This window comes from Triticum urartu, chromosome 1 (genome assembly GCF_003073215.2).
Source record: "Triticum urartu cultivar G1812 chromosome 1, Tu2.1, whole genome shotgun sequence".
Lineage (NCBI taxonomy): Eukaryota > Viridiplantae > Streptophyta > Magnoliopsida > Poales > Poaceae > Triticum > Triticum urartu.
The window spans coordinates 333,775,534-333,792,657 of NC_053022.1; the positions used below are offsets into that span (position 1 = coordinate 333,775,534).

The window sequence follows — 17,124 nt, forward strand, 5'->3', positions numbered from 1 at the left end:
GAGGAGTAGCAGGGGGAGGAGAAGCTCACCGTGCGGCACACAAGATGGCCCGTGGTGGTTTAGTAGCAGCAGAGTCGACGGCGCTCGTCGGAGACGCGTCGAGGATCCGAGGAAGAAGACGAGGCCGGGGCAGCGTTCGTGGGCGTCCGGCGTCCTGCGGCTCGTCGGGGAGGCGTAGTCGAGGGAGAGGGAGCGAGCGGACACGTCGGAGAGGTGCGGAGGTCGCGGTGGCCGCGAGTTCTACGGCGGCGAGGCCATGGCGGTGCTCGGTTGCAGCGGGGAACGAGGGGAGGAGCGAGGTGGATCTGAGGGGAGAGGGAGGCGCAGGGACCGAGAGGGCGAGCGTGGGGGCGAGTGGGAGGTAGGATCGAGGAGGCGGGGGCGTGGCGGCCTTATCCTCTCCTTGACGCCGGCGAGGGGGTCCGGTGGCGACGCGCCCCTGTTCCGACCCGGGTCAGGGGAACAGGGAAGGGGACGAGGCAGGGGAGTGAGGCCGGGTGTGGCCAGCTGGGCCAGGTGGGCCGGCCGGCCTGTGAGCTGGGCCGCCTGGTCCAGGGGGGCTTCCCTTTTTTGTTTTTTTGTAATTTCTTTCTTTTATTTATTTTCTTTTCTATTTTATTTCATTTTAAAGTATTTAGGCATTTTCTAAAAATGTGTTTACTTCACCATAATTACCAGTGCAATATTTGGCACTCACCGAACATTTTTGTTTCAACTTTTAAAAACTTTTGTTGTTTGCCATTTTTCTGAACTGATTTTTGAATCGGTTTGAACTAACAAAAGTTTAGCAACAATAATCACAGATGACATGGCATCATTAGGAGAGTTTTACTGTAGCCTAATTATCCGGGCGTTACAGAACTCCAGGGACAGCGAGGTCTCCTCAAATGGAATATCCAGAGATAAGAGCCGTGCCAGTGTGTCTATGCGATGCGGGGGTAGCGGGCTTTGGAAAAGCTGTGTGTATTTTTGTAGGCAGTCCACCGGTGCTTCGTCTTCAATCTCACAGATGCCCATCTTGGACATCAACACCTGTTGCGCGCGTTTAATGTACGACGCCGACAATCCTTGAGCGTTCTTTTGCAACCTTGCGTTGCAGCGGCAATGCTCCTCTGGTACAATTAGCCGCTTGCGTCGTCCCCGCTGCACGTCGGGCAGTGGTTGCAAAGGAGAGCGTATGTGCTCACATATCTGCGAGAGCACCTGCAGATGGGGTAGACGGCAGGCTAGCGCTGGCACGGTTGGGGGCAACCAAGGTGGGCGACGACGTAGCCCGGCTACATGGTGAAAGGGGGCTGCTGCATGGGGGTGTAGCTGGGTGGGCCATGTCTTCATGATCACGAATTCGTGAAAGAACTAGCGGGCCTGCCTGGGCGGGCATGCTGCGGGGAGACCGAGGCCTCGAAGGCCGGGCCCAGGTCGACAGAGAGGCGCACCCCACCCGAGCCCGTTCTGCGGATGGACCAGGAGGCCGACCAGATGGTGGATGAATCACGCGATCGCGCACGCGCCCCTGCCGAACTGCCACGTAGTGCGGCAATAATGCTGCCCACCTCCGTCGATTGGTCGGGAACAAGGTCAGCGCCCTGCAGGGACCATGAGCGGTCGTTGAGGCCCGTCTCATCTGCGGAACCACTCCCCGAGGCAGACCCAAAGCCCGCGAGCCGCTGCGGTGCCCCCACCAGCCCGAGGATTCCACCGTGGTCAAAGCACGCATGGCCTCGGCGGGACCCAGCTCAGCACTGACTGGCATGCACAGGGAGCCAGCCCCACAGGGAGTGACGTCAGCTTCGCCGGCAACATAATGCGCACGCCGACGGTGATAGGATGCCGCCACCTCCGCCGTGCCAGGATATGCTCGCTTGGAAGGCCCGCCAGCCGCTGGATGGAGGGGGAGGACGCCCCTAAGCAAATAAGTTGTGGATTGTTATTTGAAGGCCCAAGCGTAGATGTAAGCTGGGCAGGCCATGGCCCATTCGGCCTTGTTGTAACTCCGCCGGAGCACCTCTGACGACGACGGCAAGACGCACTATGAAATCCATCTTTGATTTTGACATGTTTGGTTTTTCATGAATAATGTTGACATCTTTGGTTTGTTTTTTCACGAGGAGACAATATCAAATCTGTTGGCATAGTTCTCTTCCCCTTATGAAAGGGAATCCCTCTTGCCTCATGTGCGTAGAGCCCGCTCGCCGTTGCAAGTAGCACTTGCTTTCATCTCCCGATGGAAACCCAACGCCAAGACCAAGATACGAAAATGACATCGCAACAAACGAAATATTCGAACGCTTACGTTAGGAACAACGGTAGGCAGACGTAGCTAACTAGCGGTGCATTGCCATTGGTACGTACGTAGTCTGATACGTACCATGTACCCCATCCTGCTGAGTTCCGGACCTGTCGCCAGTAAGAGGACCTCTGGCCGTTGGGCCGCTCGATCGCACGGCGGAGGCCGCCCGGCGATCGACGTCCGCGCCTCCGCGATAACAGCGACGCGCGCGCGGCCGCCGTGGAGTGGAACACAGCATACATAGACGGCGACATCCCGCCAAGAATTAAATAGAGGTATCTACGCGCTACAAAAATCCAAAGCCGCCTGCGTACACCGGCTAAGCAAGACGTACGTACGCGAGCTACCAACCATGCATGCCAGCCCCAGCCCGGTCGCCGTTTACACATCCCCCAAATCCTCAGTTCGATCCCCCATCACCCTATCAGACGTCGTCGCGTCCGTCCCCGATCGACCTCCGGCGCATGACATGATGATCCCTGGACGTACACACGTACGTGATCATTGTGGTACTGTCGCGTGATGCCGTCCAGACTGACCGACGTACGGATCAATCACCCGGCGAGGTCGCGGAGGAGGTGGAACCCGCCCAGCCCCCGGTGGTACTGCGACGCGACGTCGGCGCCTGATCCCATGCCCGCCCCGAACTGTCCGTTAGCAGACGGGTGCACGCCCTCACCAGCCATGAACAGGAACTCGGCGGCGCCGCCATGCGCCGCGGACGACGACGACGGGGATGCGGCGGCGAACGCGGCAACGTTCACGCCACCGTGGTGGTGGTGGTGCTGCTGCTGCTGGTGCTGAAGCCCCAGCGTCAGCGACACGCCGTTGCCGAACCCGGCCGTGGCCGCCTCGTAGGCGTCGAAGTCGAGCTGGTCCATCATGCCGAAGTTGAGGCCCTGCGGGTCGGTGCTCTGGCCGATGCTCACGACGGAGGCCAGCGAGCCGGCGTCGTGCAGCTGGTGCAGCTGCGCCCGGGTCGGCTTCTGCTCGCCGCGCCCCTCGGAGGCGTAGCTCCCGTCCGCTGGGTTATGGTTCGCCAGGTCGCCGGCCTGCTGCGCCGACTGGCCACCACCGTCGCCGCCGCTGCCCTCCTCCTTGTCCTTCATCTCCTCCGCGTACATCTCCTCCACCATCGGCTTCCACAGCCGCACCCTCGCGTTGATGAACCAGTTCGAGACCTGCATCCATCCATGCGTCGCACAAATCAATCTTCTCCCACACCACACACACAATTAGATTCTTGGGCTGAACGTTCACGAGCACGTGAAGACACGAAACGAACGTGCGTACGACTCCGACGTGTCACCCGACCGACGGACGACGAGTACGTTGCTGTGTCATGTCGAGTGCAAGTTGCACAGCTCGCAACGATGGATGCGTGTACGTGGAAACAATCAATTTAAACTAGTGGCACGAAACCGGCCAGCATTATATGTATATATATGCGTGGCCAATCGACAGAAACAACGCAATGATTACGATGTGATGATCGATCAGTATCCAGCAGTGTGTGTAGGTAATAATTGGATAGGAACTCGCTAACATTTTTCTTTCTGCAAGTGCTTTTTTTTTTTTTTGCAGCTGATCTATCGACCGATCATGTGATGATGAACTGATTCTGTGGAGGAGTGAGTGGGGGAGGACGTACCTGGCTCCGCGATAGGCCCGTCTGCCGCGCCAGGATGTGCTTATCCACGTCGCTCGGGTACCTGGATCAGAACATGCCAATTTAAGGTAACCTGCGTGCTTCCAAGTCTACATCCAGTGAGAGGTTACAAGTCTACAACGAGCAAACCTAACTCTTGTATGTACGTAGACTTGGTTTTAAATAACTTTAGATGGAGATGTAGGGATTGTTTAGTACAAGGGCATATCTAAGGGATACTGTTGTGTATTTCTTTTATGAGGGTAGTGTTGTGTGCTTTTGTTCATATGTGTAAATGCATATATGGAATATCCCTACAGGACAAGTGTGGTATTTGATGTGGACATTCTAATAACACTGCTAGAGGAAAAATAGCATCTGTCCGCATATGAATATACCTAAATGTAGTTGGAAGTTATGTGTTTAGGTGAGTAATTAGGACAGCAATTTTTTAAAAAAATTCTAGGAGAGTGAACATAAGCAAAATGACACATCTATAGATGGGGACATACGAAGGAACCTAAGTTGCATCAGATAAAAAACTTATGCACAGCTTCACAAAATTAAGGGAAAGAATTCTACAAGTTAAATCAAGCCAAAACAGCTAGTATTTGTTAATCACATATATATGTAATGCAAGACAAATATGGCACGGGGAGAGCAATGCCACAGAATAAAACACAAGGCCAGACGATTTTCGAATGAGGATCACACTCTTGAGCATCAGTTGACGTTCAAACATGTATATTTAGTTCGTTAGCATCTTCCGCAAGCAGATGACGCACCTACTTACGTTATGTCTATGGTACTTGTCCTGAATCAATTCTAGTTCATTTTCAAAAAGAAAACAAGAGTCTAGGTTCATTTCGTGCAAACTAATCAATACGAGTGCTTCTTTGGATGTGCTAGCTGTTAATTAATCCTGTGTAATTTCTTTCCAAGCGATCAACGAAATTCACCTGTTCAATTCGAATTAAAATATTTCTGACAATGCACGTTAATCTTCTTATATATAGTACTCGTAGTACGGTGCTGTAGAAAGAAAATTAATCTTCTAACATGCCACGAAATGCATGGGACGGAAAGACAGTTAATCTTCTTCTTAGCATGCTACGCAATATTAAGAGGGTTTAAGTAATGAGGATCATCTCTTACGGGTGCAGGAAGTGCTCGAAGAGCCAGGCCCGGAGGACGGAGACGGCGCGCTCCGGCAGGCCGCGCTGCGGCCGCCACGGGTGGCTCTCGAGCATGCCGGACTGGTACGCCTTGTGCTGCCTGAGGCACTGGTCCAGCGCCCGCAGCCTGGGCGTCTCCCCCTTGGTCATCCCCGGCACGGCGGCGCCCGCGTCCTTCTCCCCCAGCGCCCCGCGCACCGCCCGGACCTGCGCGGCCACCCCGTCCCTCACGCTCCGGAAGTGCCTGGAGATGGTCCGCGACGCCATCCTCGTGTACACCGCCGCGGCCCGCTGCCCCGCCACCGCCTCGAAGGACGCCGCCACCGCCCGCATCTGATCGCGGTACCTCCTGTACCTCCTGTCCACCTGCATGCCATCGAGTCAAACACAGGGAGTACTTCATTAAGCTCACAAGTCACCGTGAAGAAACAGCTGCGATAGAAATTCTGATCGCTGCTGTAGCTAGCTTCTCTCGTGCAACAGTGTTTGAATCTTGATCTTGACTAGCTCTAGCTGTGCGTGCCTAGCTAGTACGTACGAGGCTACAGACACCTAAGCTAGCTAGGACTCTGACGGCACCAGGCCGCACAGCACCTACCCATGAATTGGACTGTAGATCGAAGTATATACACAAGAAAGGCAACGGAAGCAGTAAATGTGTGAGTGGATAGATGGCCATGAGCCCATGATCCATGAAACGGCCGAAGAAGGTAGGGGGAGAGTAGAGTAGTGGCCTGCACAAGTGCAGAGATTTTTCTTGCGTCGCCATGGTGCAATGACCTGTGAGACTGCGAGTCCATGCATGCAGAGCAGAAGGGTAGAGTCATGGAGAGAGAAAGAGCTAGAGGAGGGAGTGGGCGTAGGGGTCGCATGCCCAGTGCAGACACCTAGTAGCTAGTAGCTAGACCTGCAGCGAGCGAGGCGAGGGGAAGGAATAGAGGTTTCCAAAAGCGGACGGTGAGGCCCAGGCGGGAATCACCCCCACTGTGCTACTCCCAGGAACCCTACTTGGGCAAGCCATAATGGAACTGCGAGTGCCACTCCACTCGCCTGCAGCCTTTTAGATTTCCAAGAAGCTGGTGCAGTCCCTGACGAACGCAAGGCTTGACCCGTGATCGACGATCGGTCGTGGAATCCGGCGTGAGCGGTGTAGTACGTGGCGGTTAATCAGCGTGTTAATTAGCTATGGAGCTATGCAAACCTCTTCGATCATGGTGTAGAGCTTGGCCTTGAGCCTCTGCAGCTCGGCGGCGTCCATGCTCTGGATCTGCGTCGATGACGGCGGCCAGGAGGCGGAGGACGACGAGCCGTGCTCTTCTTGCGCCGGCTTCTTGGGCGCCTTGTTGTCGGTGTCGGCGGGGATGCTGCAGAACTCCTGCAGGAGCTGCTGCGTCGGCAGCAGGAACCGGGACCCGCGCAGCTGCCAGCCGCTGCCGGCGCCTTGCACCTGCCATGCCCCCGGCGCCGTCTGCTGGTGCTGCTGCAGCCGGGGCTCGCCGCCGCCGAGCTGGTGGTGCAGCATGAACGACGACGACCCGGCGTCCGGCGGCCCGTGGAGCGACAGCGACAACGGGGCCTGGCCCATCTGCAGCTGCTGGTGCTGGTGGTGGTGCTGCTCGCCGCGGAAGAAGCTGATGGTAGACGAGCCGTCGACGTCGACGTCGAGCGCGGCCTTGCTCTGCGCGGACGTCGCCTCGCCGGGCGGCGCCATGCCGAAGCCCCTGGCCCCGAACATGTCCACCCCGGAGTGGTGATGATGGTGCAATCCGCCGCCATACATCTGATGCTCCGCGCGGGTGTCCACCTCCGGCACGAGCGTGACGCCGCCCCCGTTGCTCCCCGTCTCCGCGAAGTAGTCGGCGTACCCTACTAGGCTGGGATCGTGCGCCATCGATCTTTATACTGGACCTCCGCTCCCGCGCGCGCGGCCAGGCGCTCCGTTAATCAATCTATGGACGGACGGGGCGACGGCACGGGAAAGAAAGAAAGCTAGCTCAGAAAACGAAAAGCGGAGCAGTAAAGCAAGACAAGGGCAGGCGAGCACCGAGAGGGAGGGAGGGGAAGGAAATAAAGAAAGGGATGGAGACGCACCTTTGCGCAAAGAGGAGCTGAGGGCCATATCTTTCTGGGGAGGTGATGAGGAGACGAGCGATGGGAATGAGATTGGTGGATGGATTGGGATGGGATGTTTGCAGCAGCCAGCAGGAGATCGACGACGAGGAGGAGGAGGAGCTTGTACACTGCACTTGATCGTACCGCCCGCCCATACCATACCAGTACCTACCTACCACTACCCGCGCCAGGAGCATAGCCACGCTAGATTGCTATAGCTCCACTACAAGTACACACAGCCACACGGAGCTGGCACGCAACGAGCAGGGTCGAGTCGAACGTACGGTCATTTCTTTGGGCAAGGAGAGGGCCAAAAGTGTGACGGAGGCGCTGGGCGTTCGTTTGGTTGGGCAGGGCATGCACACGGCGCCCGGAAATGAAAAACGCGGTGGTTGCGGCGTCGAGCTCCCGGTCGCTCGCTGCTGCAACTTGGGCTGATCTAGCTAGCTGCAAGCCTCCGGGAGAGAAGGGGGCGCTGCGTGCACGCTGGCCGCTGGCGCCGACGACGTCTGGTCCGGGGGCAGCAGTGGTCCACGTACGGCCAGTCGTCGACGGACCAACTAATCGCCACTGGGAAAAACTGGCCTATTGGGCAGGACGGAGCCGCGCGCGGGGACCACCGCGGACGTCGCCGTCGCGCATCTCCCGGGTTGCTTGCTTGCTTGCTCGCTAGTCTGGTGGATTTTGTGTGTGTGAGAGGGAGATCTCCTGGGCTATGTATTTTACTGCTCTCCCTCCGTTGTTTTCTCGTGTGCCGACGTACGTAGGCGGGCGCGAGAGCAAGAGCGAAGAGCGCGTAAAAACATGAGTTGGACTAGAGGGAGGGTATGTCGTCTTTGCTACGGAGTGGTCGATAAACCCAAAGGTTCATCCATACGATTGGTTCAACAATCCTTTGTTTACCCCTGAAAAAGAAAAAGACACGCCCGTCATCTATGTATCGCTGACGGGAAGTGGTTTTACCGTGTTCCGGCGCTATGAGTGTTGCATTTTCTTGAAATATAGGCTGGGCCTTGGGCCCATCAAACAATTTCAGAAAATTTCTAAGGACCCAGCGTGGTCCTTGAGATTGTGGTCGGAACGGAGTCAGCCGCATGCATTAATGACACAATCCTGGTGTTGATCCCAAAGGTAAAAAAATCCTACACTCCTATCACAGTTCTGCCCAATCAGTTTGTGTAATGTTTTATACAAGATAGCATCGAAGGTCATCGCCAATAGGCTGAAACAAATATTACCAGATATCATCTCCGATGAGCAATCTGCTTTTGTCCCTGGCAGAATGATAACTGACAATATCATAACTGCTTATGAGTGTCTGCATTTCATGAAGCGAAACGGGGCAAAGAAGCATCAGACATGTGCACTAAAGCTCGACATGATGAAGGTATATGATAGGGTTGAGTGAGCGTACCTCCGGGCCATCATGCTTAAGCTGGGCTTCACCGAGAACTGGGTAGATATTATTATGAGCATGGTAACATCTGTTAAATTTTCAGTCATGTTCAATGGGAGGAAACTAGAGGAATTTCAGCCTTCGAGATAAATCCGCCAAGGGGACCCGATATCACCATACTTGTTCTTATTAGCAGCAGAGGGCCTATCGTGCCTTTTAAAATCGAAAAGTGAGTCATCCAACTTGAGTGTGATACAGGTGGCGCCTACGGCACCTCCGGTAAACCATCTCTTATTCGCCGATGACAGCCTGTTGTTTTTCAAGGCAAATAGTATGGGAGCTACCGAGGTGAACCAGGTGTTGGAAGCCTATTGTCAAGCATCAGGTCAGCGAATAAACTATGCAAAATCCTCAATTTTTTTCAGCAAGGGTGTTCCTGACAGCATGCGGAACCAGATTAAGGGACTCCTCAATGTTCCTAATGATACCCTAAATGAGAAGTACCTTGGGATGCCCTCTGATATTGAAAGTTCGAAGAACAAGGCTTTTAAATACCTCAAGGACAAACTTTGGAGTAAAATTCAAGGATGGATTGAAAAATCCTTGTCCACAGCAGGAAAGGAAGTCTTGGTCAAATCGGTCGCGCAAGCAGTGCCGGTATACTCCATGTCCTGCTTCAAGCTTCCAAGAGGCCTTTGCGAGCACCTCAACAAATTAATAAGGAAATTCTGGTGGGGCAGTAAGAATGGACAGCGCAAACCCCATTGGGTCTCATGGCAAGAGATGACGAAACCAAAAACAATGGGAGGTTTGAGGTTCAAAGATTTTGAACTTTTCAATTTGGCAATGTTAGCAAGACAGGCCTGGCGCCTACTACAACACCCAGAGTCGCTATGTGCACGTTTACTGAAGAGAATCTATTATCCACAATCAACCATCCTCGATGCAACTCTAGGGAGCCACCCTAGTCAGATATGGAGGGCTATAGTTGAGGGGCGCGACACACTCAAACTTGGCCTGATCAAACGTATTGGTAATGGGGAAAGCACGAATATATGGGAGGATAATTGGTTGCCCAGAGAAGAAATGATGAGACCATATGGTTGCATCACCGCAAATCCCCCTTTGATGGTCTCAGAACTGTTGGACACCACTTCGGCCTCATGGGATGTTAATAAGCTAAATGTCACGTTCTTGAGTTTTGATGCAAAGGTGATTTCAAGTATCCCTTTATGTACTATGAATGTCCTAGATTTCTGGAGCTGGGCTCATGAGAGACGGGGCCAATTTTCAGTTAGGTCTGCATATAATATGCTAGTAACAATCAAGCAAAGGAGAGAAGCATGGCTATATGGATCAGCCGGGCCCTCAACCTCTCGCGTGGAAGAGGGTTCATGGAAAACATTGTGGAAAGTTGAGGTTCCTTCAAAAGTCTGTATGTTTCTGTGGAGACTGGCCAAGCAATCTCTACCAACTGAGGATGTGAGTGCGCACCGCAACATGTCAACTTCGAGCACATGCGGCTTCTGCGGGGCTCTAGATTCGTGGTGCCACTCCCTCCTGGAGTGTACTATATCCAGATGCACGTGGGCTCTGGTGGACGAGGAACTTGCCTGTTCTTTGGTTGCGACTACTGAGATGAGAGCTAAGAGTTGGTTATTCAATCTACTCGACACTCTCTCTCACGAAAAATTTGTCCTCCTGACGGTAACACTCTGGGTGATCTGGTCGTCCAGAAGAAAGGCGATACATGAGGTGATCTTCCAAACTCCCCATGCTACACATGCATTCATAAACCGCTACATCGCCGATCTAGACCAAGTACGGGTGACCAAACCAACATCAAATTCTGCACCAAGGGTACACCAAGTAGCTCCAAGACCAAGCGCCCCGCCGGCCAATTATGCAAAGATCCATGTCGGCGCAGCGGTTCGCACCAACAGAGGCGGATCGGCAGCAGCTATATGCCGGAACACCCAAGGAGCCTACCTAGGCAGCTCAGCTCTAGTAATTGCTGGCGTTTGGGACCCAGCAACACTAGAAGCCATAGCATGCAGGGAAGCAATTGCCTTGGCCCAAGATCTCGGTCTACAACGATTCATTGTCTCCTCTAATTGCAGGCAAGTCATCAAGGATATTTCCAAAGGGAGCCAGGGTCCATATTGAGCTATTGTTGCGAAGATCAAGACTAGAGCCATTCCTTTTTCTTGTAATTTCATTTTTGAAAGTCGGGTAGTTAATGTAGAAGCTCATAGACTAGCAAGATTTGCTCTTTCCCTTTCTAAGGGACGTCATGTGTGGCTTGGCCAGCCCCATGACCAAGTTTGTATCCCACCCCTTGTGGACTTTGATTAATAAATTGGCTTTCCCCTCAAAAAAATATAGCAATGTGTGTGGTGAGAAGTTTAGTCTCATACCGCTAGTTGAAGAGGAATCACTAGTAGAAAAAGGGTCAAATATGAAGCACATTAGTGCTGATTTGAATTTGAGTCGGCACTAATGTGACCATTAGTGCCGGTTCCAACGGCTAGGCGGGCGGACATCATTAGTACCGGTTCGTGGGCAACCTTTAGTACCGGTTCATGCCACGAACCAGTACTAATGAGGCCAGTGCGGCTGTGGTCAGGCTGGGGCCCCCATGAAGACCTTTAGTACCGGTTCATGGCATGAACCGGTACTAGAGTTTCTTAGTAAGCTGATTTTTAGTCCCACCTCGCCAAGAGAGAGGCAGTATGATCGGTTTATAAGCCGTGAGTGCAGAGACAATGACGAAGAGGCGCAATGCTCACCTGCATGTTGCTTAGCTTCAAGCCTTTCGGAATAGCATAGATTGCACTAAGCTATGTGCAGTGCAATCTACACTATTCCAAAAGGCTTGAAGCAAATTAACCAGCATTGCACCTCTTTTCTATTTTTAATAACTTATTTGAACTCCGGACTTCTTGTGTTCACTATGCAGTATTCAAAGCGACGTCATCAATTTCCAACATGTTCTGACATCATTTGCTGTTTTCAGTCATTTACCGAATTGTTTAAAGAGCTAAATGACCGTTAAATTTAAAATCACTACAAAATGAACTGTGAAAATGTTGAAATTTAGCATGGTATCATCATTTCACCCGCATAGCATGTGCGAAAGAGTAGAGAGGGTCACGGCAAATACTGGACGCACTTCGTGTACAAACTGGACAATCTCTTTCGGAGTATCAGGGTTTCGAACGAGAACTCATCTGTTACACGGGCACTTCAATGTTTTTTAAACTTATTTGAACTCCAAACTTCTTTTGTGTTCAGTATGCAGCATTCAAAGCGACGTCATCAATTTCCAACATGTTCTGACATCATTTGCTGTTTTTCAGTCATTTACCTAATTGTTTAGAGAGCTAAATGACCGTGAAATTGAAAATCACTACAAAATGAACTATGAAAATGTTGAAACTTGGCATGGTATCATCATTTCACCCGCATAGCATGTGAGAAAGAGTAGAGAGGGTCACGGATGAAGCTATGTACCTAGGGTAGGGCCATGGACCTGTCCAAACTGACCTACCCAAGGACACCTCCAGAAGAAATCACATTTCAATCGACTTGGCGGTGTTTCACTCGACGGACTCGAAGACACTCGACCTCTAAGGCTCGGAGAAAAACTCATATGCACGTGTGGAATGATAAACGGTAAAATGTATTCCTGGTCTGGCCTCTAAGGCTAGCTCAAGTGTTGCATGATGATTACATTTTCCTGATCATGGGCATCTCTATGCCGGTAGCTTTGAGGACATAAAGTTAGAAGTGTTTGGAAACGTTGCACGGAAAACAAAAAAATTCTACGCACACGCAAGATATATCCATGGAGATGCATAGCAACGAGGGGGGAGTGTATCTACGTACCCTCGTAGACCATAAGCAGAAGCGTTTAACAACGTGGTTGATGTAGTCGAACTTCTTCGCGCTCCAACCGATCAACTACCGAACGTACGAGACCTCCGCGTTCTGCACACGTTCAGCTCAGTGACGTCCTTACTCCTTAGCCTTCTTGATCCAGCAAGACGACAAGGTAGTAGATGAGTTTCGCCAGCACAACGGCGTGGTGACGGTGATGGTGAAGTGATCTCCACAGGGCTTCGCCTAAGCACTACAAAAATATGACCGGGGGTGTAAACGGTGGAGGGGGCGCCACACGGCTAGGCAATTGTCTGTTGTGTGCTAGGCGCCCCCCTCCCACATATATATAGGTGGGGGAGGGAGGAGGCAGGCTGGAGGCACCCCAAGTGGGGACGAATCCCACTTGGGGTCCTACCCCAAGCCGCGTCCCCTGCCATGTATGAGTGCGAGAGGAAGGCAGGGGAGGGTGGCGCCCCCTTCCTTTCTCACTTGAGGAGGGAAAGGAAGGAGGGGCCACCCCTCCCCTTTCCTTCCCCTAGGGCTTGCTGTCCAAAGAATGGGCGCACTAGTGGCTAGTCTGTCCCCCCCTTTGGCCCATTAGGCCCATACACTTGCCGGGGGTGTCCGGAACCCCTTTCGGTGACCCGATGACTACCCGGTGCACTCTGAAACTCTTCCGGTGTCCGAATACCATCGTACTATATATCAATCTTTACCTATCGACCATTTTGAGACTCCTCGTCATGTCCATGATCTCATCCGGGACTCTAAACAATATTCAGTCACCAAATCATATAACTCATATAACACTATATCGTCAATGAACGTTAAGCGTGCGAACCATACGGGTTCGAGAACTATGTAGACATGACTGAGACACCTCTCCGGTCAATAACCAATAGTGGAACCTGGATGCCCATATTGGCTCCTACATATTCTAAGAATATCTTTATCAGTCGAACCTTATGACAACATACGTAATTTTCTTTATCCATCGGTATGTTACTTGCCCAAGATTCGATCGTCAGTATCTTCATACCTAGTTCAATCTCGTTACCAGCAAGTCTCTTTACTCGTTTTGTAATGCATCATCCTACAACTAACTCATTAGTTACTTTGCTTGTAAGGCTGCTTATGATGTGTATTACCGAGCGGGCCCAGAGATACCTTTCCGATACTCGGAGTGACAAATCCTAATCTCGATCTATGCCAACTCAACAAACACCTTTGGAGATGCCCGTAGAGCATCTTTATGGTCACCCAGTTACGTTGTGGCGTTTGATAGCACACAAGGTATTCCTCCGGTATCCGGGAGTTGCATAATCTCATAGTCGAAGGAATATGTATTTGACATGAAGAAAGCAATAGCAATAAACTGAACGATCAATATGCTAAGCTAACGGATGGGTCTTGTCCATCGTATCATTCTCCTAATGATGTGATCCTGTTATCAAATGTAAACTCATGTCTATGGTTAGGAAACCTTAACCATCTTTGATCAACGAGCTAGTTTAGTAGAGGCTCACTAGGGACATGGTATTTGTTTATGTATCCACACATGTATTTAAGTTTCCGGTCAATACAACTCTAGCATGAATAATAAACCTTTATCATGATTAAGGAAATATAATAATAACCATTTTATTATTGCCTCTAGGGCATATTTCCATCAGTCTCCCACTTACACTAGAGTCAATAATCTAGTTCACATCGCCATGTGATTAATACCCATAGTTCACATCGCCATGTGACTAACACCAAAAGAGTTTACTAGAGTCAATAATCTAGTTCACATCACCATGTGATTAACACTCAAAGAGTGCAAAGGTGTGATCATGTTTTTCTTGTGAGAGAGGTTTAGTCAACGTGTCTGCCACATTCAGATCCGTATGTATTTTTCAAATTTCTATGTCCACAATGCTCTGCATGGAGCTACTCTAGCTAATTGCTCCCATGTTCAATACTTATCTAGATTGAGACTCAAAGTATCTGGTTTGGTGTTTAAGCTTGCATCAATGTAACCCTTTACAACAAACTCTTTATCACCTCAATAATCGAGAAACATTTCCTTATTCCTTTCAGGTACCTAAAGATAATTTTGACCAATGTCCAGTGGTCCACTCCTGGATCACTATTGTACCCCCTTGCCAAACTCATGGCAAGGCACACAACAGGTCTGGTACACATCATGGCATACTTTATAGAACCTATGGCTGAGGCATAGGGAATGACTTTTATTCTCTCTCTATCTTCTGCCATGATCAGGCTTTGAGTCTTACTCAACTTCACATCTTGTAACACAGGCAATAACCCTTTCTTTGACTGATCCATTTTTGAACTTCTTCATAACTTTATCAAGGTATGTGCTTTGTGAAAGTCTATTAAGCGTCTCGATCTATCCCTATAGATCTTGATGCCCATTATATAAGCAGCTTCACCGAGTTCTTTCATTGAAAAATTCTTATTCAAGTATCCTTTTATGCTATCCAGAAATTCTATATCATTTCAAATCAATAATATGGCATCCACATATAATATTAGAATGCTACACAGCTGCCAATCACTTTCTTGTAAATACAGGCTTCATCATAAGCATATATAAAACCATATGCTTTGATCACCTCATCAAAGCGTATATTCCAACTCTGAGATGCTTGCACCAATCCATAGATGGATTGATGGAGCTTGCACACTTTGTTAGCACTTTTAGGATCGACAAAACCTTCTGGTTGCATCATATACAACTCTTCTTTAAGAAATCCATTAAGGAATGTAGTTTTGACGTCCATTTGCCAAATTTCATAATTATAAAATGCGGTGATTATTAACATGATTCAGACTGACTTAAGCATCGCTACGGGTGAGAAGGTCTCATCGTAGTCAACCCCTTTAACTTGTCGAAAACCTTTCGTGACAAGTCGAGCTTTGTAGATGGTGACATTACCATCAGCATCTGTCTTTTTCTTGAAGATCCATTTATTCTCAATGGCTTTCCGATCATCGGGCAAAGTCCAACAAAGTCCACACTTTGTTCTCATACATGGATCCTATCTTAGATTTCATGGCTTCAAGCCATCTATCGGAATCTGGGCTCATCATAGCTTCTTCATAGTTTGTAGGTTCGCCATGGTCTAGTAACATGACTTCCAGGACAGGATTACTGTACCACTCTGGTGCGGAACGTGCTCTTTTCGACCTACAAGGTCCGGTAGTAACTTGATCTGAAGTTTCATGATCATCATCATTAGCTTCCTCTCTAGTTGGTGTAGGCATCACATGAATGAATTTCTCTGATGTGCTACTTTCCAAATTGAGAGAAGGTACAATTACCTCATCAAGTTATATTTTCCTCCCACTCACTTCTTTCGAGAGAAACTCCTTCTCTAGAAATGTTCCATTCTTGGCAACAAAGATCTTGCCTTCGGATCTGTGGTAGAAGGTGTACCCAATTGTTTCCTTAGGGTATCCTATGAAGACGCACTTCTCCGATTTGGGTTCGAGCTTATCAGGTTGAAGCCTTTGACATAAGTGTCGCAACCCCAAACTTTAAGAAACGACAGCTTAGGTTTCTTGCCAAACCACAGTTCATACGGAGTTGTCTCAACGGATTTAGATGGTGCCCTATTTAACGTGAATGTAGCTGTCTCTAATGCATAACCCCAAAACGATAATGGTAAATCAGTAAGAGACATCATAGAACGCACCATTGATACGTCTCCATCATATCTACTTTTCCAAACTCTTCTGCCCTTGTTTTGGACTCTAATTTGCATGATTTGAATGGAACTTTTTTTTACTATACATAGTACGGAAGAATCCTACTGCAATTTTTTTCATTTATTATTAAACAAAACAAACAAAGGTCCAGCAGTACAGAGGGCTTGAGGTAAGATAAAAGAACTAAAAAGAAACAAGGAAAAAACTAACTACCAAAAAAATTACAGGACAAGGTTGTCAAGCCAGGAATAGAAAGCCCTAGCATAGCTCTTCTTAATTCTAAATTTGAGCAAATTGAGCTCCCGCAAGAAGATGGATTTCCACCTCTGTAGGCTAGGCTGAATGGCTTGAAAGATGAGATTATTCCTTGAAATCCAGATGGCCCAAGAGGCTAAAATGATGATTTCCATGAAGAAGGGCACATGTAATTTCTGGCTGAGGTCAGCAAAAGCTTCTAGCACTGAGACGTTGGCCTGTCTGGAGGGACAAATAAGGTCCCAACATTGAGCTACAAAAGGGCATGTCCAAAAGAGATGTTGAAGTGTTTCCTCCTGCTGACAATTGTTTACAGCACAATTATAGCTATCTAGATGAAATTTTTTCCTTCTTAAAAGATTCCTAGTGTTAAGCATGTCTTGAAGAAGTCTCCAGAAGAACACCTTATGCTTAGGCTAGCAAGAACTATTCCAAATCCAATTGAATCGCTGGGGCACTATTTCAACTCCTACCATCATTCTATAGGCCTTAGCCACTGAAAATTGTTCATTTCCCCATATATAACTCCAGGTATTAGTGCAATCCAGGAATTCGGATTCTCTTAAAGCTAAACAAATGTCTTCCATAGCTTCAAATTCTTGAAAGGCTTGCACAACCAGAGGCAAGTGAAATAGGCCCCCTAGATATT

At 49.7% G+C, this 17,124-nt stretch overlaps 1 protein-coding gene across 1 annotated transcript; it reads right to left on the bottom strand.

Annotated features, from left to right (window-relative positions):
• Positions 1–2,531: 2,531 nt before the first annotated feature.
• Positions 2,532–7,432, bottom strand: LOC125510533 (BEL1-like homeodomain protein 4). Its single transcript, XM_048675749.1, has 5 exons — positions 7,205–7,432; positions 6,315–7,062; positions 5,094–5,479; positions 3,942–4,002; positions 2,532–3,471 (listed from the first exon to the last, which is right to left on the bottom strand). The coding sequence occupies exons 2-5, from the start codon at positions 7,002–7,004 to the stop codon at positions 2,845–2,847; spliced, it is 1,764 nt and encodes a 587-aa protein (XP_048531706.1). The 5' UTR covers positions 7,005–7,062; positions 7,205–7,432; the 3' UTR covers positions 2,532–2,844.
• Positions 7,433–17,124: the final 9,692 nt, after the last annotated feature.